Source organism: Scyliorhinus canicula, chromosome 31 (assembly GCF_902713615.1).
Source record: "Scyliorhinus canicula chromosome 31, sScyCan1.1, whole genome shotgun sequence".
In the NCBI taxonomy this organism is placed as follows: Eukaryota; Metazoa; Chordata; class Chondrichthyes; order Carcharhiniformes; family Scyliorhinidae; genus Scyliorhinus; species Scyliorhinus canicula.
Window position 1 is genome coordinate 11,438,061 of NC_052176.1, and position 26,844 is coordinate 11,464,904.

The window sequence follows — 26,844 nt, forward strand, 5'->3', positions numbered from 1 at the left end:
TTAGATCCAGGCATGTCAGTAATATTCCGGCCCAGTCCACTCCTTTCTAGAACCAGCCCAACTATCTTCTTCCATTTCAACCCCAGCTCCGATTAAATCCCCACACAACTCCTCTCCCAGACGGGTCGGGAATTTTACTAACATCCCTTCCAGCTGATATAAAGTGTTTGAGTTGAGGTGGGATTTCTCCGCCATGTTAAATATTTTACAGACTCTTCCCATGAATGTGTCACTGTTCCCCGGACACAACCCCGGTTAGGCAGAGGCAGCAACTTCCCTGTGTTTTAGTGCAGAGTGGGGGGAGAAGCCCGATGCAGAGCATGTCAGCGAGTGAGCGGCAATACTGGATTGACATTTCTATCTGAAATCTGCTCCCAGCACCGGGACAGAGATTCATTGGTCGGGGGATCAGCTCTTTCCGGAGAGATGTGGGCGGCTCTGAGAAGAGCCTTTGGGTTCAGAGGTTTACAATTTGCTCGCGTTCTTTCACTTCTTTGCTGGTTTCTTAGCCTTTACTGATTTCACTTTGGGCTTGGCCCTCGATTGGGTCTGCTTTATTCCGCCCTTGATCTTTTTCACAGAACTTTTCTTCGGGGCTGCTTTCTTCGCGCTCTTTTTGGGAGCTGCCGCCTTCTTGGCTGCTGCTTTCTTGGGAGATTTCTTGGCTGCGGGTTTCTTGGGTGCTGCTTTCTTGGGAGATTTCTTGGCTGCTGCTTTCTTCACTAAAGGTTTCTTGCCTGAATTTAAAAAATAAAGATGGACTCAAAGAGGGAACGTGTAAACCAGGAGAACGTGTAAACTAGTGGGGAGTGTAAACCAGGGACAATAATAAATGAGGGGAGTGTGTTAACCAGAGAAATGTGTAAAATCAGTGGAAGATGCATAATCAAAGACATTCTCCCCGTGTGTGGGTTCCCCCCGGGTGCTCAGACTTCCTCCCACAGGCGAAGCATAGAACATAGGCCCTCGATGTTGTGCCGAACAATGATCACCCTACTCAACCCCACGTTTCCACCCGTAACCCAACTCCTTCTGCCCTGCAGTAATTCTCGAGTTCTATGGAAAATGAAGTCAGTCGGTGAATTGTTAGTTTGCAGAAAGTGTGAGTTTGAGGGGCTGAATGGCAGTGTAATAACAAACAAGCTGCAGGCAATGGCTGCAAATTGAATATCTCATTGGGACAAACACACAGCTACAAAGGTGATTGGTTGAGCCCTGGGGCGCAGAGCCACTTGCACCCACACACACAGTCCCCCCAACACGGGCTCTGTCGGAGGTTTTGCTCCAAATGTGATGACAGTGAAATGGGGAATATTCCCATTGATTCTCAATGCGGAATTGCTGCGCGGATCTGCGCATGCCCGGGGTAGCCCCGCCCCCTGCCTGTCGTCACTGAGATTACGCGCGCATGCGCAGCCCCGCCCTCACACACACTCCATTTGCTCAGTGTGGAGACGCTTTGTTCAAACTGAGTGAAATGTCAGGGCCCAGGTCAGCGAGGAAACAGCGTTCTCATTGCAGCAGCACATCCATTTGGGAGTGTGAGCAAAGAGGCTCAGAGATCATTACTGACTCGGGGGGAGTTCAGGGAGAATCGGGGGCTGTTTGCAAGAGGCGCAGCGGGAGCCCCATCTTGTTCCGGGACTTGGAGTGAGGGGAGGGGGGGGGGGGGGGAGAGCTCTTTCTGGGCCTGGCTTATTGTCTGATTCTGGGGCAGGATTTGCACAGTATTTTCTATTTTACTAATTATCAGTTGAAATAATTGTTTAATTTATCATTTGCCTCATCTGACCCTGATTTACAAGAAATATTTTTTCTTCCCCTCGTTCATCAGATGAAGAGATGAGTTCCAAGATGATGATTCCTCAGCAACATGAATGTGCCGCCGTCTCCTTCTAACTGACAGTAAGTACAATATTAATCCAACATTGCAGAGACACAGACACAACATCAGCTCCACCGTCACAGGGAACAGAAGCAGCCACACTTACATTGAGCTCAAGTCCCAGATCAACATGCCCAATCCAACAGTGATACACGAGAGGGCGGGTGGGATAATTTTCCACAATTCACCCCTAGTCCATGAACTTCGAGCATGCAGTGCAGAAAGAGGTCATTTGGCCCATCAAGTCTGCACCATCCCACTTAACCCTCACTCCCACCCTATCCCCGTAACCCAATAACCCCTCCTAATCTTTTTTGGTCACGAAGGGCAATTTATCATGGCCAATCCACCTGACCTTCATGTCTTTGGACTGTGGGAGCTAAGCGGAGCACCCAGAAGAAACCAACGCAAAAACGGGGAGAACATGCAGACTCCACACAGACAGTGTCCCAGCGGGTAATCCAACCTGGGACCCTGGTGCTGTGAAGCCACAGTGCTATCCACTTGTGCTACCTTGCTGCCCTATCATGGAACGTCGAATCAACTTGTTTTGATAACAGCGTTTCATCTGTAAATTAATCAGGAAAGTATTAATTAGGCTATAGATTGAGCAATCAATGTGAAAGTATCCATTTGTACTTTTTTGAAACTTTGTTGGATTAAAATGTATTAGAAGCACTTTAATCTCACAAGTTGTGAACCTTAGGCACATCTAAAAAGTCAGATTGTACAGCCCATTGAAAAATACATACTTAATTCTAAATTTGTACTGCGACAAGTCCAAAATAAAATATTGGGGGAATGTCCAATTCACATATCAAACATGTCTTTCGGGACTTCTGGGCGGAAACGGGAACATGTGGAGAAACCCATGGAGACACGGGGAAAATGTGCAGACTCTGCAGAGGCAGCGACCAAGTGGGAAACGAATCTTGGACCGTGGCGCTGTGAACCTCTCCCCCGATACACACAATGCCCTGTTACAAACTGTTTTTTCACACTCCCCTGGTTTGCATGCTGACTTGGTTACACACTCGCCTGCTTTGAACTCTTAACTGATGTACACACTCCCCAATTTACACACACTCTTGTTGTGCATCTTTCCCTGGTTCCATACACTCCCCTGGTTGAGATAAATCCCCTAATTTACACATTCCCCTAGTTTACACATTCCCCTGCTTCATACACTCCGCTGCATTACACACACTCCCCTGCTTCACACACTCCTCTGCATTACACACACTCCCCTGCATTACACACACTCCCCTGCTTCATACACTCCCCTGCTTCATACACTCCCCTGCTTCATACACTCCCCTGCATTACACACACTCCCCTGCTTCATACACTCCCCTGCATTACACACACTCCCCTGCTTCATACACTCCCCTGCTTCATACACTCCCCTGCATTACACACACTCCCCTGCTTCATACACTCCCCTGCTTCATACACTCCCCTGCATTACATACACTCCCCTGCTTCATACACTCCCCTGCATTACACACACTCCCCTGCTTCACACACTCCCCTGCTTCACACACTCCCCTGCTTCACACAATACCCCTGCTTCACACAATACCCCTGCTTCACACAATACCCCTGCTTCACACAATACCCCTGCTTCTCACACTCCCCTGCTTCACACAATACCCTTGTTTACACAGTCCCCTTGTTTACACAGTCCCCTTGTTTACACAGTCCCCTTGTTTACACATCCCCCTGCTGTATAAACTCCCATACTTTATACGTCCCCCTGCTTGATACGTCCCCCTGCTTGATACATCCCCCTGCTTGATACGTCCCCCTGCTTGATACGTCCCCCTGCTTGATACGTCCCCCTGCTTGATACGTCCCCCTGGTTCACACATCCCCCTGGTTCACACATCCCCCTGCTGTATACACTCCCATGCCTCATACATCCTGCTGTTTAATACACCCCCTGCTTGATACACTCCCCTGGTTTACACATCACCCTGCTCTATGCACTGCTATGCTTTATACATTCCCCTGCTTCATAGGTCCCCCTGCTTTATGTACTCCCCTGGACCTTGTTTTCGGCCTGCATGGAGCTTATACTCTCCATGATCTCTCTCAGTTCTAGCAGTGCTCCCAGGCTCCGTTTCCTGTCCTCCCACAGAACTGGCAAGTCCAGTCCATCGAGGAATAGCTTCATCCACGAGTCCCCCGAGTTTGCACTGAGTGCTGAATTTGGTGCATTTGAGTGCTATAGTGAGAGTTTGGTGACTGAGGGAGTGCTGAACCTGGTGCATTTGAGTGCTATAGTGAGAGTTTGGTGGCTGAGGGAGTGCTGAATTTGGTGCATTTGAGTGCTATAGTGAGAGTTTGGTGACTGAGGGAGTGCTGCATTTGGTGCATTTGAGTGCTATAGTGAGAGTTTGGTGACTGGGGGAGTAAGGTGCTCCTTTCATTTCATTTCCTCAAAGAGCGAGAAGGGAGCCAGGAGTTCACAGAGTGCAGCTGACTGGGAGCAGAGTCAGAGGGTGGAGGTCCAGTTGGGTCACAGGGCAGCTACATTCTGTAAGGTAAGAGGGGATGGAGGCTAGGGCAGTTGCATACTCCTCCTGTAGGATGTGGGTGGTGAGGGATACCACCGGTGTCCCCTCTGACTATACCTGCGGGAAGTGCACCCAACTCCAGCTCCTCTGAGACCGTGATAGGGAACTAGAGCTGGAGCTGGATGAACTTCGGATCATCCAGGAGGCAGAGGGGGTAATAGGGAGTTACAGGGAGGTAACCACACCCAAGGTGCAGGACAGGAGTAGCTGGGTTACAGTCAGGGGAAGGAAAACAAACGGGCAGACAGTGCTGGGTTCCCTCGTGGCCGTTCCCCTGCAAAACAAGTATACTATTTTGGATGCTGTTGGGGGGATGACCTACTGGGGGAAGGCCCTAGCGGCCAGGTCTCTGGCACTGAGTCTGGCTCTGGGGCTCAGAAGGGAAGTGGGGGGGATAGAAAAGCAATAGTAATAGGGGATTCAATGGTTAGGGGAATAGATAGGAGATTCTGTGGTCGCGAGCGAGACTCCCGGATGGTATGTTGCCTCCTGGGTGCCAGGGCCAGGGATGTGTCGGATCGTGTCTTCAGGATCCTGAAGGGGGAGGGGGAGCAGCCAGAAGTCATGCTGCACATTGGTACAAACGATGTAGGTAGGAAAAGGGGTGTTGACGTAATAAACAAGTTTAGGGAGTTAGGCTGGAAGTTAAAAGCCAGGACAGACAGAATTGTCATCACTGGTTTGTTGCCGATGCCACGTGATAGTGAGGCTGGGAATAGGGAGAGAGTGCAGTTGCACACCTGGCTGCAGGAATGGTGCAGGAGGGAGGGCTTCAGGTATTTGGATAATTGGAGAGCATTCTGGGGAAGGTGGGACCTGTACAAGCAGGACGGGTTGCATCTGAACCAGAGGGGCACCAATATCCTGGGAGGGAGGTTTTCTAGTACTCTTCGGGAGGGTTTAAACTAATTTGGTAGGGGAATGGGAAACAGATTTGTAGTCCAGCAACTAAGGAAGCCGATATTCAACTCACCAAAGCATGTAGTGACGCAGTGGGGAAGGTAACACTGACAAAGGAGAGTACTTGCAGGCACGGAGATGGGTTGAAGTGTGTATACTTCAACGCAAGAAGCATCAGGAATAAGGTGGGCGAAGTTAAGTCATGGATCGGTACTTGGGACTAGGATGTGGTGGCCATCACGGAAACTTGGATAGAAAAGGGGCAGAAATGGTTGTTGGAGGTCCCTGGTTAGAGATGTTTAAACAAGATTAGGGTGGATGTTAAAAGAGGTGGTTGGGGGGGGGGGGTGGCATTGTTAATTAGAGATAGTATAACAGCTGCAGAAAGGCAGTTCGAGTAGGATCTGCCTACTGAGGTAGTATGAGTTGAAGTCAGAAATAGGAAAGGTGGGCAGCACGGTGGCACAGTGGTTAGCATCGCTGCCTACGGCGCTGAGGACCTGGGTTTGAATCCTGGCACTGGGTCTGTGAGGAGTTTGTACATTCTCCCCGTGTCTGCGTGGGTTTCGCCCCACAACAACCCAAAGATGTGCAGGTTAGGTGGATTGGCCACGTTAAATTGCCCCTTAATTGGAAAAAATAATTGTGTACTCTAAATTTATTTTTAAAAAAAGAAATAGGAAAGGAGCAGTCTGGGAGTTTTCTATAGGCCCCCCCCAATAGCAGCAGAGATGTGGAGGAACAGATTTTGGAAAGGTGCAGAAGTTACAGGGTAGTAGTCATGGGTGACTTCAACTTCCCAAACATTGAGTGGAAACTCTTTAGATCAAATAGTTTGGATGGGGTGGTATTTGTGCAGTGTGTCCAGGAAGCTTTTCTAACACAGTATGTAGATTGTCCGACCAGAGGGGAGGCCATATTGGATTTGGTACTTGGTAATGAACCAGGGCAAGTGATGGATTTGTTAGTGGAGAAACATTTTGTAGGTTGTGACCACAATTCTGTGAATTTCACTTCAGTAATGGATAGGTGCGTGCAACAGGACAAGGTTTACAATTGGGGGAAGGTAAATACAATGCTGTAAGACAAGAATTGAAGTGCATACGTTGGGAAAATAGGCTGTCGGGGAAGGACACAAGTGAAATGTGGAACTTGTTCAAGGATCAGGTACTACATGTCTTTGATATGTATATCCTTGTCAGGCAGGGAAGAGATGGTCAAGTGAGGGAACCATGTTTGACGAGAGGTTGAATGTCTTGTTAAGAGGAAGAAAGAGACTTGTGCAAGGCTGAGGAAACAAGGTTCAGACAGGGCGCTGGAGGGATACAAGATAGCCAGGAGGGAACTGAAGAAAGTATTAGGAGAGCTCAGAGAGGGCATGAAAAATCTTTGGCGGGTAGGATCAAGGGAAACCCCAAGGCCTTTTACACATATGTGAGAAATATGAGAATGACTAGAGCGAGGGTAGGTCCGATCAAGGACAGTAGCAGTAGATTGTGATCATCCTCACTGTCAACAGCGGTGGTACCAGGGGATTGGAGAGTGGCGAATGTTGTGCCTCTGTTCAAAAAGGGAATAGGGATAACACTGGGAATTACAGGCCAGTTAGTCTTACTTCGGTGGTAGGCAAAGTAATGGAAAGGGTACTGAGGGATAGGATTTATGAGCATCTGGAAAAACCCTCTTGATTAGGGATAGTCAGCACGGATTTCTGAGTGGTAGGTCTTGCCTTCCAAGTCTTATTGAATTCTTTGAGGAGGTGACCAAGCACGTGGATGAATGTAAAGCAATGGATGTAGAGTACATTGATTTTAGTAAGGCATTTGATAAGGTTCCCCATGGTAGGCTTATGCAGAAAGTAAGGAGTCATGGGATAGTGGGAAATATTGCCAGTTGGTTAATGAACTGGAAAACCAATAGGTCAGAGATTTGTAGTGGATGGGAATTATTCAGCCTGGAGCCCAGTTACCAGTGGCGTACCGCAGGGATCAGTTCTGGGTCCTCTGCTGTTTGTGATTTTCATTAATGACTTGGATGAGGGAGTTGAAGGGTGGGTCAGTAAATTTGAAGATGATATGAAGATTGGTGGAGTTGTGGATAGTGAGGAGGGCTGTTGTCGGCTGCAAAGAGACATAGATAGGATGCAGAGCTGGGCTGAGAAGTGGTAGATGGAGTGTAACCCTGACAAGTGTGAGGTTGTCCATTTTGGAAGGAGAAATGTGAATGCGGAATACAGGTTTTACGGTAGGGTTCTTGGCAATGCTGAGGAGCAGAGAGATCTTGGGGTCTCTGTTGAAATGAAATGAAAAATGAAAATCGCTTATTGTCACAAGTAGGCTTCAATGAAGTTACTGTGAAAAGCCCCTAGTCGCCACATACCGGCGCTTGTCCGGGGCGGCTGGTACGGGAATCAAACTGTGCTGCTGGCCTCCTTGGTGTGCTTTTAAAGCCAGCGATTTAGCCCAGTGAGCTAAACCAACCCCTATGTTCAGAGACCTTTGAAAGTTGCCACTCAAGTGGATAGAGCTGTGAAGAAGGCCTATGGTGTGCTAGCGTTCATTGGCAGAGGAATTGAATTTAAGAGCCGTGAGGTGATGATGCAGCTGTACAAAACCTTGGTACGGCCACATGTGGTGTACTGTGTGCAGTTCTGGTCACCTCATTTTAGGAAGGATGTGGAAGCTTTGGAAAAGGTGCAAAGGAGATTTACCAGGATGTTGCCTGGAATGGAGAGTAGGTCCTACGAGGAAAGGTTGAGGGTGCTAGGCCTTTTCTCATTAGAACGGAGAAGGATGAGGGGCAACTTGATAGAGGTTTATAAGATGATCAGGGGAATAGATAGAGTAGGCAGTCAGAGACTTTTCCCCGGGTGGAACAAACGGGTGGTACAAGGGTACATAAATTTAAGGTGAATGGTGGAAGATATAGGGGGGATGTCAGAGGTAGGTTCTTTACCCAGAGAGTAGTGGGGGCATGCAATGCACTGCCTGTGGAAGTAGTTGAGTCGGCAACATTAGGGACCTTCAAGCGGCTATTGATTATGTACATGGATTATGGTAGAATAATGGAGTGTAGATTAATTTGTTCTTAAGGGCAGCACGGTAGCATTGTGGAGAGCACAATTGCTTCACAGCTCCAGGGTCCCAGGTTCGATTCCGCCTTGGGTCACTGTCTGTGCGGAGTCTGCACATCAACCCCATGTGTGCGTGGGTTTCCTCCGGGTGCCGATCCGGTTTTCTCCCACAGTCCAAAGATGTGCAGGTTAGGTGGCTTGGCCATGATAAATTGCCCTTAGTGTCCAAAATTGCCGTCAGTGTTGGGTGGGGTTTCTGGGTTATGGGGATAGGGTGGAGGTGTTGACCTCGGGTAGGGTGCTCTTTCCAAGATCTGGTGCAGATTCAATGAGCCGAGTGGCCTGCTTCTGCACTGTAAATTCTATGATAATCTATGATTAATCTAGGACAAAGGTTCGGCACAACATCGTGGGCCGAAGGACCTGTTCTGTGCAGTATTTTTCGATGTTCGATGTTCCCCTGTTGGGGGATCTGAGGTGTGCAGTCCCCGGTAAAAGTCCTCAAAGGTCTTGTTAACCTTGTTTGGGTCTGTTTCTAGTGTGCCTCTGTTGTGCCACATTTGCACAGCCTTCCTGTTGGCTGCTCAGCTGGCCTTCTCTGCTGGTGTGCCAACAGGCGGCTGGCTTTGTCCCCGTGTTTGTATAGGGTTCCCCGTGCTTGGTGGAGTTGGTGCATTGCTTTACTCGTGGAGAGCAGGTCAAAGTCCATTTGTTGCTTTTCCCTCTCTGCCAAGAGCTCTATTGTTGGGGCTGACTGCTGCCTAGCCACTCTCTCCTCTCTCCCTTTGTGCTTTAAAGGCAATAGTTTCCCTCCACTCACGGCCTTTAGCTCCTCCCAGACACGGAGGCTGAGACCTCCCCATTTTGGTTGTTTGGCGTAATCTCCGCTATGGCCTGTGATACCCTCTCGCTGAAAGCCATGTTGGCCAGTAGGGCAGCGCCCAACCTCTATGTGGGGCATTGGGTACTGCCCATCTCCAACCTCACATCCATATAATGTGGAGCATGGTCTGAGATTACGATTACGGAGACTCCGCCTTGACCAGCCCTGGGAGCACCGATTTTCCAACCAGAAAGAAGTGACTCCTCAAGTATATGTTGTGGACTGGTGAGAACAAGGAGAAATCCTGCTGCCCTGGGTGGGTGAACCTCCCACCGCCCCCATCTGCCCCATGAAGTGACCGGGTTCCTTCGCCATGTTCAAGGTCTTCCCCGTTCCGGGGTTTGAGCTGTCTGTCCATGTGTCCTGTACACAGTTAAAGTCCCCGCCCACCCCCCACCATGATCAGTCGGTGTGTCGCTATGTAGGGGATTTCTGCCTTTGTCTTGTTAATGAATTTTGCGTTGTCCCAGTTGAGAGTGTTCACGTTGACAGTACTACCGGTGCGCCGTCCAACCATGACGTACCATCCCCCTGGGTCCGTTACCGTCATCGTCACCTTAAACATAGTCCTGTTCTTTAACAGAATCACTACCCCCCAGGCCCTCGTCCCATGGCAGGAATGGTAAGTCTGTCCCACCCAGCCCTTCCTTAGCCACAGCCGGTCCTGTTCTCTCAGGTGTGTCTCTTGGAGGACGACTATGTCGGCTCTCATGTTTCTTCGGTGGGTGAAAACTCTGGATCTTTTCACTGGGCCTTTGAGTCCCTTGACATTCCAGGTTACCAGTTCCCTTTTCCCATCACCTCCCCTTCCCGTCCCCCCTCTCCCATCTCCTTTCCCTTCCCCTCCCCCCTCTCCCATCTCCATTCCCTTCCCCTCCCCCCTCTCCCTTCCCCTCCCCCCTCTCCCATCTCCTTTCCCTTCCCCTCCCCCTCTGTCCCCTTTCCCTGAGCTATTTTTCCCCTATACTTCTCCGTCCCTGCTGTTTGTTCCCACTCCCCCTGCCAGGCACTGCCCCCCCCCCCCCCCCCCCCCCCCCGCGGCCTCCATCTGCTGCATGTTCCCAGCGTTAGCTCTCCTGCTAGTGTGCTGACCCTCCTCCCGGGAGTTACTGTCCCGCTGTCCTCCCACCCAATCTCTGTGGTTTCTGTATGTTCTTTCCACATCATGCCCGACACTTGGTCCTCCGCCTTTTGCCCTTGTCTACACGTATAGGGCCAGCATCTTCCGCCTCTTCGTCAGTCAGTTGTGTTGTGGGGGGTGGAGGAGGGGGTGAGGTTCTTTTCTCCCCCTCCCCCCTCCAATTGTTGGTTTGCCAATGCGCTGCCGCTCTTCGCCTGGACCCCTCCGCCTCTCCTGTGGTCACGGCCCCAGCCCGCAGTCTGTGACAAACGTATCTGCTTCAGTTGGGGCCTTAAAAACAATATTTTTTGCCCTGGTATGTGACCCAGGCCTGGCTGGATATAACATTCTTAAGTGAACGCCGCTTTCGTACAGCGCTGCTTTGGCCCTGTTAAATCCAGCTCTGCACATGGCCAGGTCAGCCCCAATGTCCTGATAAATTCAGAGTCTGTGTCCTTCCCAATTTCAGTTCCTCATGTTTAAAAATAAAAAACCAATGAGGAGACAATAAAATGGAGTTCTGCTCCGATCGGGCTGAGAAGCCCGAAGTGCCGGGACCTGCGCAGGAGACCACCCACGATGCAGTCGTCAATCACCCCAGCCCCGGAGAGAGAGAAGGTGAACAAAACCCCGAGAAATGGAGAGAGGCCCACAATTCAAACAAGAACGAAAACAGAGAGAGAGACAAAAGGGACCAAGGGGAGAGAGACCCCACGAGACAGAGAGAAGTAAAGACCCACGGGAGGAGACAAGAAGAGGGGCAAAACACACCTCCAAAAAGACGGAGTTCTCCTTTGATCAGCCCGAACTGCTGGCACCAGTGGAGGAGCCGCCCACTATGCTGGCACTGTGTCTTCACTTACAATTCTTTAGTTGCTCACCCAATAGACCTTTTTTTTCTCTTCCCCTGTACTCTGGTAAGTGCCTCCTTATGCCAAGATCTGAACTTTCCAAAATATTTCAATTGCTGCACTTGAAGGTGTTTTTGATTGTAGTGGAGAGCCTCCACGTGTGAGCTACCCCCTCTGAACTCAGCCCCCCTCTGTTTAGACTCATAACTCATTTTCCAAATTCCCCTCATTTCACACATTCACAGGTTTCCATATTCCCCTTGTTTTGCACACTCTCCTTGTTTTACACAGTCCTATGGTTTACACATTATCCTGGTTAACCCACTCATCTGCTCAATACACTCCCCTGTTCCACACACGACCCTGGTTTACACATTTCCAATAGTTAACACACTCCCCATGTTTACCCACTCCTCTGTTATGCTTGGCTTTACACACTCCCCTGCTTTTACACACTCTGCAAGTTTACATATGCTTTTCTTGTCCACACTCTCCTGCTTATAAGCACTCCCCTGGTTCACATTCACCACAAATTCTATAAACTCCTGGTTTTAACTCCCCAGGTTTTATCCATTTCAACAAATACACACACTCATATTGTGTAATTGTCGGGTTTTCACAATCCTCTCTTAAACATTCTTATACGCCTGGTTTTACACACACACCTGGTATTACAGCCTCAAATTTTACATGTATTGTACAATCACTGGGTTTGCACACTGCCCGGCTTACACACTTCATAGGGTTTTACACAATCCCGGTTCACAGACACCCAGCTTGCACAATCACTTACTTTTTCACACTTTCCTTGTTAACACACTTGCACCCATGGCTTTGCACGATCCATTGGTTGTACACCCATCCCTGACTTTACACACTTCCAGTTTATGTAATTCTATTACAGGAGAGTGAGTGAACAAGGGGAGCGAGCGAAGCAGGGGAGCGAGCGAAGCAGGGGAGTGAGCGAACCAGGGGAGTGAGCGAAGCAGGGGAGCGAGCGAAGCAGGGGAGCGAGTGAAGCAGGGGAGCGAGCGAAGCAGGGGAGCGAGCGAAGCAGGGGAGCGAGCGAAGCAGGGGAGCGAGCGAACGAAGCAGGGGAGCGAGCGAAGCAGGGAACGTGCGAACCAGGGGAGCGAGTGAACCAGGGGTAGTGTGTAAAACAGCACAGTATTTAATTCCCGGATATGATAACAAATAGCCGTGTGTGTGAAGAACCAGAGTGTGTGAGCAGGGGTGTGTGTTAAACCAGGCAAATGTATAAACCAGGGGCTGTGGAAACCAGGAGAGTGAGAAAACTAGGAATGTGCTAAACCAGGAGTGTGTGCAAAATTAGGGCAGTGAGTAAAGCAGTTGATTGTATAAATCAAATTCACTTTGAAATTGGAAATGGGTGATAATGAAGTGAATCAGTGAAATGGTAGTTTGCAGAAAGTGTGAGTTTGAGGGGCTGAGTGACAGTGTAATAACAAACAAGCTGCAGGCAATGACTGCAAATTGAATATCTCATTGGGACAAACACACAGCTACAAAGGTGATTGAATGACCCCTGGGGCGCAAGGGCCACTTGCACCCACACACACACAGTCCCCCCAAAACGGGCTCTGTCGGAGATTTCACTCTATATGTGATGACAGTGAAATGGGGAATATTCCCATTGATTCTCAAAGTACCAGGGACTGATACATACAGGATAAATCTGGCACAGAGATTTTGGCAAAGAATGAAAACTGCTGATGAAATGTCAAATTCACTCTCACTACCAGTGGCAACCTCACAATGAGCTGTTGTTTGTGTATCGGACCACACCCCAACATTTGTTAGGATACCGGACAAGAAACTGCAAACATCTTTTTCAATTTGTAAATTGAAAATTGTACATTAACTCAATGTACAGAATAAACCCGATGTACAGCTCAAACGTACAGAATAAACTCTATGTACAGCTCAAATGTACAGAATAAACTCGATGTACAGCTCAAATGTACAGAATAAACTCGATGTACAGCTCAAATGTACAGAATAAACATGAAGGTGACATCACATACCTTAAAGAGGAGGTGCAGATCATAATCCACATTCGCTTACCAAAAACACACTTGTAATAAATTTAAAACGTGACAATTACTTTTCAGAAACCAAAAGACGCAGACAATATATTCATATACTTGTGACAGAAAAGTGCACAAATATTCAATTTTGTCACATCAGAATGGATAGGAGTAGAGAAAACTATGTCTTAATGAATCAGAAATTTAAAAAGATGGAATAGTTTACTTTAATGTTTTCAGGAACTCAAATGAGTAGATAAAACAAAATAAGATACTGAGCTATGAGAGATTGAGGTGAACATATTAACACATAGAGCCACACTGAAAACTGTGATAGATGCACGATATAACACAATGTTCCAATTCACTGGAATATACAGAGTGAAAACAACACTCACATGGCAGCAGTGGACATTCTCAGTGAAAAGCGGGACAGATATACCACATACTGGCAGCTTTATGAGTATAAACATGCTTCCATTCATCTATTTAAAGAAATAGAGATTAATATCTACCCTTTGCAGAAACATAAGGTTGCAGCACAAACCCAGAATCTATGTATCAGAAACTCTGGGAAACAGAGTACAATAGACAGTGACATATACAGACTCGGCTGACTCATGGGAAGTTAGACCTAATACAATTGTAGTTAGAAGAACGACAATCAACTTTCTTAAAAGATATAGGTATCAGAGAGGATGTTGCTGTGAAAATCCTACTTTCCTGCACCGTACCATCTGTGACAGGTCAAGAAGGAAAACAGTAATGACATACTGTACCGGAGACTGATACATACAGGATAAATCCGGCACAGAGATATTTGACAAAGAATGAAGACTGCTGATGAAATGTCAAACTCACACTCACTTTCCGTGGCATCCTCACAATGAGCTGTTGTTAGTGTATCGGATCACACCCCAACTTTTGTTAGGACACCGGACAACAAACTGCAAACATTTTTTTCAATTTGTAAAACTGTGAGGAAAGGAAATTTGTCCCCAGGAGTGATGACACTGACCAATATATTAAAACAAACTTTAATTTAAACACAGAATTAATCACATTAACATTAAAGCACCAGCTTTACAATTAACAGTCAATCCTATACTCTCGCAGATTGTCAGGTAAAGAATCAATTACATATTCACAAAGAAAAAAAAACATATGATAGAGAGAGAGAAATACAGCACAGAACAGCCCCTTTGGCCCAAGATGTTGTGCCGAACTTTTGTCCTAGTTTTATCATGGAAGTTTGGACACCAAGGGCAATTTATCATGGCCAATCCACCCAACCTGCGCATCTTTGGACTGATATTGACAGTTATGTGAGAAATTTCACTCCAGTGCACCTGAGGAAACAAGAATTTGCAGTATGAGTCACATGGTTGCATTGCTTTCAGAGACAGTCTTACAAAGAATCATATCCATATCGAGATTCCAGAAAATGACAGATCCAGACAGGAATGTAGGGGATTATGGATTAGTGCAAAACGCACATTCTGAATCAGAGAATGGTGAATCGAAAACAAAAACCAGAACAATTCATTTGCAGCGAATAATAGATGCAGAATGACTTGGATACTGACATTGTGGCCCAGTGGTGAACCGATACTGGATAAACATATTTCATATACAGACCACTATTGGTTTTAGTATATATGTTTGAATGTGGGCATTATCAAAAAGTACCTTCCTAATAGCTGTGTTTAAGGTGGCTGTGGACTGCCTTCTTTCACCCTCGTAGCCTGTCTGCCGAAGCTACATCGATAGAACAAGGGCACAACAAAGAACACACCAACAATAAACATGCAAACACACAAAAACCCCACAGTTGCATCCCAATAACTGATAGGGTAAATAAAACAAACATTCAAAAACAGATGCAGATACTGAGTTATCACAACATCCACATTCCCGTGACTGAAATATTCAGAGTAAATTCCACATCCAATTAGCAGAGTAAAGAACAGGCATCAAGTAAACCTCCATTGTGTTGCAGTAACTGACACATGCAGCACAGAACCAACATTCTGACATTGGGAACAGACAAGTGAAGATTAAAACGCATTGTTACATAAAGGAAACTGACAGAGACTTAGAATTTACAGTGCCGAAGGAGGCTATTCGGCCCATCGAGTCTGCACCGGCTCCTGGAAAGAGCATCCTACCCAAGGTCCACACCTCCACCCTATCCCCATAACCCAGTAACCCCACCCAACATTAAGGGCAATTTTGGACACTAAGGACAATTTAGCATGGCCAATCCCCTAACCTGCACGTCTTTGGACTGTGGGAGGAAACCGGGGCACCCGGAGGAAACCCACACACACGCACGGGGAGGATGTGCAGACTCCGCACAGACAGTGACCCAAGCCGGGAATCGAACCTGAAACCCGGGAGCTGTGAAGCGATTGTGCTCTCCACAATGCTACCGTGCTGCCCTTAATACACATTCACTTCCCGTATTTAACAGGCACAGGAGAAAAACGACTTTCCATCCATGGCAGAACTAACCTGTGGAGAGAAAATAGACAATGAGACAGCTGTACAGCAGAAAATACTGATTCACAAACTGGAAACTGTCAGCTCAATAGTAAATGAGCAAAACAAACTCATATGAGACTGTAATGGGTTTGCAGTGATCCCATTCACTGTCCAAAAATTACAGATAAAGTGTAATGTGTTTCCTTCTACATTGAAAATACAGGTAAACCAAATTCACACATAATAAATTGACAAATTCAAAGTGCAGCCAGCATTTACTACGGTACGAATATGACAAAAATAGAATAAGATAGTCACCAAATAATGGCACGCAAAATAAAATTGACATGAAGCTAGTAGAAATGGAATACTAGATTAATATCTCCAATCACAGATTAGAAAGCCGGTTCACCCCGACACTCACACTGTATCAGAGTGTCAGTAAATCCCACACTCACACAGTGTATCAGAGTGAGTAAATCCCACACTCACACTGTATCAGAGTGAGTAAATCCCACACTCACACACTGTATCAGAGTGACAGTAAATCCCACACTCACACACTGTATCAGAGAGTGAGTAAATCCCACACTCACACACTGTATCAGAGAGTGAGTAAATCCCACACTCACACACTGTATCAGAGAGTGAGTAAATACCACACTCACACACTGTATCAGAGAGTGAGTAAATCCCACACTCACACACTGTATCAGAGAGTGAGTAAATCCCACACTCACACTGTATCAGAGAGTGAGTAAATCCCACACTCTCACACAGTATCAGAGTGAGTAACTCACACACTGACAAACTTGGACTGGAGACATTCTTTCTGAAATGCATTTGCTGTTTGTCGTAAGGAGGTTACTGATTGGTGGAAAATCCTAAATCTGATTGGTCTGTTCAGATATCCAATAAAATAAACAGAACATAACTGGCTGTTCTCATTTTCACATTGTCCAATCACAATCATTCCTTTCCCCATTCCTCATTAGCATAGATGTGAGGCTCTGTCTATTTAAGCAGCGCTCGGAAGGGGTTTGCTTTATTTCTGGGTGAAACTGAAGATGGCTGACGAGAAGAAACAAACATCGAAACCAGCTGCCAAGAAGGGAGCCAAGAAAGTCATTAAGAAACCGGCAGTAAAGGGCGGCAAGAAGCGGCGAAGGTCGAGGAAGGAGAGTTACTCCATCTACATCTACAAAGTGATGAAGCAGGTTCACCCCGACACCGGCATCTCCTCCAAGGCCATGAGCATCATGAACTCGTTCGTCAGCGATATTTTCGAGCGTATCGCGGGTGAGGCTTCCCGCCTGGCCCATTACAACAAGCGCCACACCATCAGCTCCCGGGAGATCCAGACCGCCGTGCGCCTGCTGCTGCCCGGGGAACTGGCCAAGCACGCCGTGTCGGAAGGGACAAAGGCGGTCACCAAGTACACCAGCTCCAAGTAAAACTGCACAATGGACTGAAAACCACCCCAAACACAACGGCTCTTTTAAGAGCCACCCACAACTTCTGTAAAGCAGCCAAACCATCATACTTTAAATTATCGGTTTATTTCTATTATGAATATCCAGATCCGTTTTAATAGTGTTTCACTACAACAACATCCTGTATAATGCCGAGTTATCGTCATGTCGATCTCTGTATGTTGTTTATAAAATCCCATCATTTAGTGATGCTCGGTGACCGCTTCATACTCGGCTGCTGTCGCTGGATTTGGAGAGAGAATAGAACTCCAATACCTCCCGTAGCATTTGTGTTCAGCCTTACAAATTACTCCCTTTCCATTTATGTTCATGTTCACACTCAATGATCGAGAGCACCCCGGTGGTGTGGGTAAACTCCATTTCAATACTGACACTAGCTCCAAACTGCTCACTCCACTTTTAACACTGAGAAAGCGGCAGCAGTCTACAATATGAATAAATGTTATTATGTTTGCAGATGGCTGTGAATTAGACACTGTCGGCGGCTGAGAGCATTTTAAACAACAGCCAGATTAAACCTGTGGAGTCAGTTCCCCTTCTACAGATCCTAAACGTTTCTCTCCACAGATGATACCAGACACGCTGAGTTGATCCAGCATTTTCTCTTTAATTCACATTTGCAGCCTCCGCATTATTTTGGTTTAATTTATTTTGGGTTTGTTGTCAGTTACAGAGACAAAATCAGAAACTGACAGATAATGGGAAACTAGACGCGGGAAAGAGAGAGAATCCAACAATCTTATACTCAAATCATTTAGTCACATTTTTTATTCAATTTTATCTGTTTTATATTTTCGAGCCCATTTAAGATTTGAAATAAATATTCGGTTGGAATCTGAACATTTGGCGCCCAAACTTTCCGCCCTCAGCACCGTGGGATTCTCCTGATTGGTGCTTCAAACAGATATCTGATTGGTCACTTTGTAGCCGGCTCCACAATGTTGTTGAGATAACCAATCAGCAATGTGTGCACCGCCATTCCTCCTGAAGCTATAAGAGAAGTGAATGTGGGCGGTTTTCCTCATTCTGTGTGAAAGTGTTTGTGAGATTGTGACAATGTCTGGAAGAGGAAAGACCGGCGGTAAAGCTCGGGCCAAGGCCAAGTCTCGCTCCTCCCGGGCTGGACTGCAGTTCCCGGTGGGCCGTGTTCACAGGCACCTGAGAAAGGGTAACTATGCCCAGCGTGTGGGTGCCGGAGCCCCGGTCTATCTGGCTGCTGTGCTCGAGTATCTGACCGCTGAAATCCTCGAGCTGGCCGGCAACGCGGCCCGGGACAACAAGAAGACCCGCATCATCCCCAGACACCTGCAGCTGGCCGTCCGCAACGACGAGGAGCTCAACAAGCTGCTGGGAGGGGTGACCATCGCTCAGGGCGGGGTGCTGCCTAATATCCAGGCCGTGCTGCTGCCCAAGAAAACCAGCGCCGCCAGCGGCAAGAAGTGAAGCGACCATTCTTTAATCTAATAACCCAAAGGCTCTTTTCAGAGCCACTCACTTTATCTGAATAAGGGCGACCTGTTCTCAATCCGCTTAGTGCCGTGTTTGTGAGAATTTCCCTGAGGCTTCAGGCTGGAATGAGAGCTTTCCCCGGTGTTGGTATTTACCGGAGGGCGGCAGTTTCTAGCGGGCTGGCTTTCTGAAACTGTCCATTTATGTGCAATGGGTCTGCGGGGTTTCAGAATTCATTCCCGCTCTCATTACAATGTCAGTGCTCACTGTGCGGTTACAGGGCTGACTGCGGAGAAAGGTTTTGTGTTTCACTCTGCAGCACGTTCATATCGCCGTGAAAAGAGTAATCAATGACAGGAAACATTTCCTATTATAATGCGAAATTTTGCCTCAAAATCGCGAAACCAGCTCCATGCGATATTCTGCTGCCATTCTAAGGTCAGTGCTCTCAATGTGAGAATTTGGGCGGCTCTTAAAAGAGCCTTTGGGTTTTGTTACATTGCTAAATGGAGTTTCTCAGCCGCCGAATCCATAGAGAGTGCGGCCCTGGCGTTTGAGAGCGTAAACCACATCCATGGCGGTGACCGTCTTGCGCTTGGCGTGTTCAGTGTAGGTGACGGCGTCCCTGATCACATTCTCCAGGAAAACCTTCAGCACCCCGCGAGTCTCCTCATAGATCAAACCCGAGATGCGCTTGACCCCGCCACGGCGAGCCAGGCGGCGGATTGCTGGTTTGGTGATGCCCTGGATGTTATCACGAAGCACTTTGCGGTGCCGCTTTGCTCCGCCTTTGCCCAGTCCTTTGCCTCCTTTCCCTCTGCCAGACATGATGCTTCTTCAGTCAAATGGCTGCTGAATGAGAGACGAGCTGCTGCACTTTCCTTTATTATACAGCCCGCCCCGACCTGACTGAGAAAGAGAGAGAGGCGGGGAGCAGACTGAGTGACAGACAGAGCAGTGAAATGTCTTTGACCATCCAGCTCCGCCTCCTGCCTGCTCCAACCCACATTTTATATTCCAAACAGAAGTGAACAGAGCGCGCTGAACAACACCGACAATCAGCAACATGATGGGCTGCACAGTGCTCAGCACTGCTGCCTCACAGCGCCAGGGACCCGGGTTCACTCTGACCCTGACATTCTGTGTCTCTGTGGGTTTCCTCACACAGTAAAGATTCGCAGGTTAGGTGGATTGGCTGTGCTAAATTAACCCTTTGTGTCTAAGGATGTGCATGTTGGATGGAGTTGCGAGCGAGTGGGCCTGGGTAGACTTACTCTTTCAGAGAGTCGCTGTGGACTCGATGGACTGAATGGCCTCCTTCTGCACTGTAGTAATTATATGGGAAAGATCTCGGTGTTGCTGGACGTGGTGCAGGTCTGGCCCATTTCCCAGTCCTGTGCGCAGCAGTCACCCGAGCCATCATCAAGTTCATCTGGAGATCACAGGGACCCATATACAAAATATACAAACAGAAGGGACAGCATATACAGATCTCTGGATAAGGGAGGGACAAACATACCCAAGGCCGTCCTCACCTTGCTGTCCACCTGTGTGTGTGGCTACATCAAGCTGTGCGTGGGCCCCCAGTACACAAACACCAAGTGTCACTACGTACTGAGGTTCTATCTGTCCCGGGTGTTACGAAGGATGGATCTGGCTTCATTGCCGCTGGATGCTCTGGTCCTAGGACCGTGTCATAACACCTGTCCCTCAAGGAAACATTTGTTCAAGAAAAACAGCTTTGGACACAAGGCAATCAAGCAGTAGTCTGCACGTAATGTCTTCAATTCCCTTGGGGATAAGGAGATGGTGGATCATGTCAGATGGTTCCCCTGTGCAGACTGTCAGAGGCATCTGGCAGATCATCTCATCACCAGAACTTTCAAACAAGCAGCAAGACCCAGCTTGGATGGTGGTGAGAAGGGCCCTCCCTGTCATATCCTTCATGCACACAAAGTCTCAACACCGTCTCACACTGCCCTCAAACTGGCTGCTCCATGTGGTTACTCACCTCCATGTGGAATGTGCCTTTCCAAAGAATGTCTGAAGAGAGAAAGTTTGTGGATGACACCAAGGTTGGTGGAGTGGCAGATAGTGTTGAGGATTGTCAGAGGATACAGCAGGACAAACATAGGTTGGAGACTTGGGCATAGAAATGGCAAATGTAGTTTAATCTGGACCAATGGGAGGGAATGCATTTTGGTCGGTTTAACATCGAGGGGAAATATATCGTAAATGGCAAAACTGAGGAATGTAGAAAGTCGGAGAGTTCTGACTCGCAGGTCCACAGATCCTTGAAGGTGGCAACAGAAGTGTACAAGGTAGTCAAGAAAACATACGGAATGCCTGCTTTCATTGGATGGAGCATCAACTATAAAAACTGACAAGTCATGCTACAGCTGTATAGAACCTTGTTAAGGACGCACTTGGAATATTGTGCACAATTCAGGTCACCACACTACCAGAAGGATGTGGAGTCTTTGGAGAGGATGCAGTGGAGATTTATCAGGTTGTTGCCTGGTCTGAAAAGTGTGAGCTATATGGAGAGGCTGAATAGACTCAGACTGTTTTCATTAGAAATTCAGAATTTGAGGTGTGATCTGATAAAGGCTGACAACATTCTGAGGGGCATGGATGGAGTGAATGGGCAGGCAATCTTTCCCAGGGTGGAGGGGTCAGTCACCAGGGGGCATAGATTTAAGGCGCTCAGAGAAAAGCTCACAGAGGATGTGCGAGGCAGGTATTTTACGCAGACAGTGGTGAAGAGCAAGGACCGCGTTGCCAGGGGAGGTTGTAGAAGCAGATACATTACGGCGGTCAAAAGTCATCTTGACAAACACATGGATAGGATGGGTATAGAGGGATATGGCGCAAGGAAGTGCTGAGGGTTTTGGCAAAGGTTGGTATCATGACCTGTACAGGTTTGGAGGGCCGAAGTTACTGCTCCTGTGCTGTATTGTTATTTGTTTGAGAGATGCATTGTTATTTGTCCAGGTTAATCCCGAGCAGGTCTGTGACACAGGACTCTGTGCTCTCCAGGCTATTCCCAGGGACACACACTGAGACAAACATCAACTGCTGCTGGAGGATCATAAACTCTGTGTATAACTCACTTTGATCTGCCCGAAACCTGTTGAACTTCCAGGGTAAAGAATTGTCCTTGACTGATTGTTGCAGATGGGCACATTCCAAAGTCCAGGACTACGTGCTGAGGGACGCACTCAGGTTTGGGGTACCCAGCATCAAGGCTCAATGGGGAAAGGCCACTGTGTAAGTTCTTCCAGCAAATGTCCACCGAGGGGCTGGTAACCGGGTAAACCACTCACCCCCTGGTGTGTGTGATTAACACTAAAGAGGGGCTGGTAACCATGATTAAACCCCCCGGTCTGGGTGATTAACACTAAAGAGGGGCTGGTAACTGTGTAAAAGAAACCCGTTCTGTGTGATTAGCATACAACAGGTTTGTTTCAAACACGAGCTTTCGGAGCACCGCTCCTTCCTCAGGTGAATGGAGAGGTATGAATGGGATATGGCGCTCAACTCATCGATCGACAGTTCCAACGCGCCACAGCAAAAAACCGCACCGACCTCCTCAGAAGACAAACACAGGACACAACTGACAGAGTACCCTTTGTCGTCCAGTACATCCCTGGGCCGGAGAAACAATGATATCTTCTTTGCAGCCTTCACCACATCATCAATGAAGATGAACATCTTGCCAAGGTCATCCCCACACCCCCACTACTTGCCTTCAAACAACCGCACAACCTCAAACAAACCATTGTTTGCAGCAAATTACCCAGCCTTCTGAACAGCAACCATGACACCACACAACCCTGCCAGGGCAATCTCTGCAAGACATGCCAGATCATCGCCATGGATAGCACCATTACATATGGTAACACCACCCACAAGGTACGCGGCACATACTCGTGCGACTCAACCAATGTAATCTACCTCATACGCTGCAGGAAAGGATGTCCCGAAGCGTGGTACATTGGCGAGACCACTGCGACAAAGAATGAATGGGCATCGTGCGACAATCACCAGGCAGGAATGTTCCCTTCCAGTCAGGGAACACTTCAGCAGTCAAGGTCATTCAGCCGCTGATCTCTGGGTAAGCATTCCCCAAGGCAGTCTTCAGGACACGCGACAACGTAGAATTGCCGAGCAAAAACTTATAGCTAAGTTCCGCACACATGAGTGCGGCCTCAACCGGGATCTTGGATTCATGTCGCATTACATTCACCCCCCACCATCTGGCCTGGACTTGCAAAATCCTACCAGCTGTCCTGGCTTGAGACAATTCACACCTCTTTAACCTGGGATCACCCCCTATTTCTGGATCTGTAATGATTTGATTACCTGCAAATGCTCACATTCCAAGCATTGTCCAGCATCTCTGACTTTGTCTATATGAATGTTTCTGGAACATACCTCTCCTTTCACCTGAGGAAGGAGCAGTGCTCCGAAAGCTCGTGTTTGAAACAAACATGTTGGACTTTAACCTGGTGTTGTAAGACTTCTTACTGTGCTCACCCCAGTCCAACGACGGCATCTCCACATCATGTGTGATTAACACTAAAGAGGGGCTAGTTAGGGTTAGTAACTGAGTAACTGGGCTGGTAATTGAGTAAAACACTGAGGCACAGCGCCAGGGTCCCAGGTTCGATTCCCCGCTGGGTCACTGTCTGTGCAGAGTCTGCAGATTCTCCCCGTGTCTGCATGGGTTTTCTCCGGGTGCTCTGGTTTCCTCCCACAGTCCAAAGACGGGCAACGTACGTGGATTGGCCATGCTAAATTGCCCTCAGTGCTCAAAAAGTTTTGGGAGAAGTAATTGGGTTAAGGGGATAAGTTTGAAGTGAAGGCTAAAGTGTGTCGATGCAGACTTAGTGGGCCGAATGGCCTCCTTCCGCGTGATGAATGAAAATGTAAATTGCTTAATGTCACAAGTAGGCTTCAAATGAAGTCACTGTGAATAGCTCCATTCGCCACATTCCAGCACCAGTTCGGGGAAGCTGGTACGGGAATTGAACCGTGCTGCTGGACTGCCTTGGTCTGCTTCAAAAGCCAGCTCTTTAGCCCTGTGCTAAAGCAGCCCCTGCTTAACACTAAAGAGGGGCTGGTAACTTTGTCCCCGCCCCGCCCCGAGGAGGTTCCCAAGAATGATCCCTGGAATGAAGAACTTGTATGAAGAACGTTTGGGAACTCTGGGTCTATACTCGTTGGAGTTTAGAAGGACGAGGGGGGATCTTTTTGAAACTTACAGGATGCTGCGAGGCCTGGATAGAGTGGACATGGAGAGGATGTTTCCACTTGTAGGAAAAACTAGAACCAGAGGACACCATCTCAGACTATCAATTTAAAACAGAGATGAGGAGGAATCTCTTCAGCCAGAGGGTGGTGAATCTGTGGAGGCCAAATCACTGAGTGTCTTTAAGACCAAGATAGATAGGTTCTTGATTAATAAGGGGCTCAGGGGTAATGGGTGGAAGGCTGGAGAATGGGAATGAGAAAATATCAGCCATGATTGAATGGTGGAGCAGACTCGATGGGCCGTGTGGCCTAATTCAGCTCCTGTGCCTTATGGTTTCTGTGATTAACACTAAAGAGGGGCTGGTAACTGTGTAAACAAACCCGGTCTGTGTGATTAACACAAAAGAGTGGCTGCTAATTGTAAAACCCTCAGATCTGTGAGGCTGAGATTAAAGAGTGGCTGGTAACTTGAGTAAAACCTTCCGGTCTGTGTGATTCACACTAAAGAGCGGCTGGTAACCATGTAAACCCCCTCGTTCTGTGTGATTAATACTAAAGAGCGGCTGGTAACCATGTAAACCCCCCTCGATCTGTGTGATTAACACTGAATGTTTAAAATTATTGAAGCTTCACAGGGTGGAACATGACCAATGTAAATATTTTGAGAAGAATTGTAATGTGCATATTGAAATGTGTGTAATGTCCTCATTATCCAATTAAAGAAATTCAAGTAAATCTGGACCTCTGGAGAAAATGTAAATATTATTGTACGATACGATATTATTGTGATGACAATTTGAAATGTTTGACAATGTTTGTTTCAAGGGATTTTATAAATGAAGTATATTTTTGAAAATAAATTGTTTGCTTCTCTGAAAATTGTCGCCAGTCGGTGAAATGTTATTTGCAGAAAGTGTGAGTTTGAGGGGCTGAATGGCAGTGTAATAACAAACAAGCTGCAGGCAATGGCTGCAAATTGAATATCTCATTGGGACAAACACACAGCTACAAAGGTGATTGGTTGAGCCCTGGGGCGCAGGGCCACTTGCACCCACACACACACAGTCCCCCCAACACGGGCTCTATCGGAGGTTTTGCTCCAAATGTGATGACAGTGAAATGGGGAATATTCCCATTGATTCTCAATGCGGAATTGCTGCGGGGATCTGCGCATGTCCGGTTTAGCCCCGCCCCCTGCCAGTCGTCACTGAGTAAGAGCGCATGCGCAGCCCCTCCAGCGAGGAAATCGCGCGTTTTCATTGCAGCAGCTCATCCATTTGGGAGTGTGAGCAAAGAGGCTCAGAGATCATTACTGACTCGGGGGGAGTTCAGGGAGAATCGGGGGCTGTTTGCAAGAGGCGCAGCGGGAGCCCCATCTTGTTCCGGGACTTGGAGTGAGCGGGGGGAAGGGAGAGCTCTTTCTGGGCCTGGCTTATTGTCTGATTCTGGGGCAGGATTTGGACAGTATTTTCTTTATTTTACTGATTATCAGTTGAAAGAATTGATTGATCTATCATTGGCCTCATCTGACCCTGATTTACAAGATATTTGTTTTCTTCCCCCTAGTTCAACAGATGAAGAGATGAGTTCCAAGATGATGATTCCTCAGCAACATGAATGTGGAGCCGTCTCCTTCTAACTGACAGTAAGTACAATATTAATCCAACAATATTAATCAGGGTGATTTAGCAGTGTTTCATCTGTTAAGTAATCAGTATAGTATTAATTAGGCTATTGAGCAATCAATGTGGAAGTATCCATTTGCACTATTTTGTAACTTTCTTAGTTTAAAATATATCAGAAGCAAAGCTCTTGAACAAGGCATTAACAGAAAAATGATACATTTAAATAGTTCTCCAAAAGGACAATTATCAGATTGTAAGGCCATCCTTTCATCTCACAAGTTGTGAACCTTTGGTACAAGTAAAAGGTTGGATAGTACAGATGATTGTAAAGTGCCAAATTAATCATAAACTTCTATCAAGACACCTCCCAAAACAAAATATTAAATTCCAATCCAAATATCGCGCACAATCTCAGATATAACAGTGCAGTACATGGAAATAGATCATTTGACATATCAATGTCATCAGTAAAAGTGTTTGAATCAAACCTGTTGGACTTTAACCTGGTGTTGTAAGACTTCTTACTGTGCTCACCCCAGACCAACGCCGGCATCTCCACATCATCAGTAAAAGTAAGAATGGAAGATCAATACTGAACAGAATGTTCACCATTAACTCACAAAACAGATATTGACAAGTGCAGAAAATACAATAAAATCACGCACATCAGAGAGGTGAACAGATAGAGATTAAATGCAGAATCCCATAACAAAGATAGACAGCTTCGAAAGCAAGCACACAGAACAGAGGCAGAGAGTTACAGAATCAAACTGATTTTTCCCGAACTCTTGACCCATAACAGAGACAGACAGCTACAGTGGAAAACACACACTCTCACACATTCAGACACCAACAACTGCACAGGAGGCAGTAAAATATGCCATATATCATATACAGACAGTGAGGGTAAAACAGACTCACACATTCTCTCTCTCAGTATACAGTAAATATACATTATCTATCACAGAGAGACAGTGAGGGTAAAACATACTGACATTTTACATGCACGTGCTCACTCACAAGTAACTTAGTAGGAAGCACTGAATATGCATTTTATGTCACAGAGTATAAGGGTGAAACACACACTCACTCTCACAGCAATAACTGAGCATTGAGCAGTAAATTATATGTCCTACATAGCACAGAGAAACAGTGAGGTTTATACACACTCACTCACAATCTGTCTCTCATACACCCT

The 26,844-nt window shown here is 47.2% G+C and overlaps 5 protein-coding genes across 5 annotated transcripts in view; 3 read left to right on the plus strand and 2 right to left on the minus strand.

Moving 5' to 3' along the window:
- LOC119958895 (histone H2B 1/2-like) overlaps positions 1 to 26,844 on the minus strand; it is a 177,380-nt gene that overhangs the window by 11,440 nt on the left and 139,096 nt on the right. The gene's annotated exons all lie outside the window — the stretch shown is intronic.
- On the plus strand, positions 1,433 to 18,156 carry LOC119958899 (late histone H2B.L4-like). The gene is made up of 3 exons (XM_038787423.1): positions 1,433 to 1,650; positions 1,835 to 1,905; positions 16,819 to 18,156. Exon 3 carries the CDS (start codon positions 16,891 to 16,893, stop codon positions 17,275 to 17,277), a length of 387 nt encoding a protein of 128 aa, XP_038643351.1. The 5' UTR covers positions 1,433 to 1,650; positions 1,835 to 1,905; positions 16,819 to 16,890; the 3' UTR covers positions 17,278 to 18,156.
- LOC119958888 (late histone H2A.L3-like) lies at positions 18,204 to 18,808 on the plus strand. Its single transcript, XM_038787401.1, has one exon. The coding sequence runs from the start codon at positions 18,322 to 18,324 to the stop codon at positions 18,757 to 18,759; it is 438 nt and encodes a 145-aa protein (XP_038643329.1). The 5' UTR covers positions 18,204 to 18,321; the 3' UTR covers positions 18,760 to 18,808.
- LOC119958912 (histone H4) lies at positions 19,255 to 19,845 on the minus strand. Its single transcript, XM_038787438.1, has one exon. The coding sequence runs from the start codon at positions 19,591 to 19,593 to the stop codon at positions 19,282 to 19,284; it is 312 nt and encodes a 103-aa protein (XP_038643366.1). The 5' UTR covers positions 19,594 to 19,845; the 3' UTR covers positions 19,255 to 19,281.
- LOC119958909 (histone H4) overlaps positions 25,246 to 26,844 on the plus strand; it is a 34,677-nt gene continuing 33,078 nt past the window's right edge. Inside the window, exons 1-2 of the mRNA XM_038787434.1 lie at positions 25,246 to 25,415; positions 25,588 to 25,666. The gene's annotated coding sequence lies outside the window, so the exon portion shown is untranslated. The remainder of the gene's footprint in view (positions 25,416 to 25,587; positions 25,667 to 26,844) is intronic.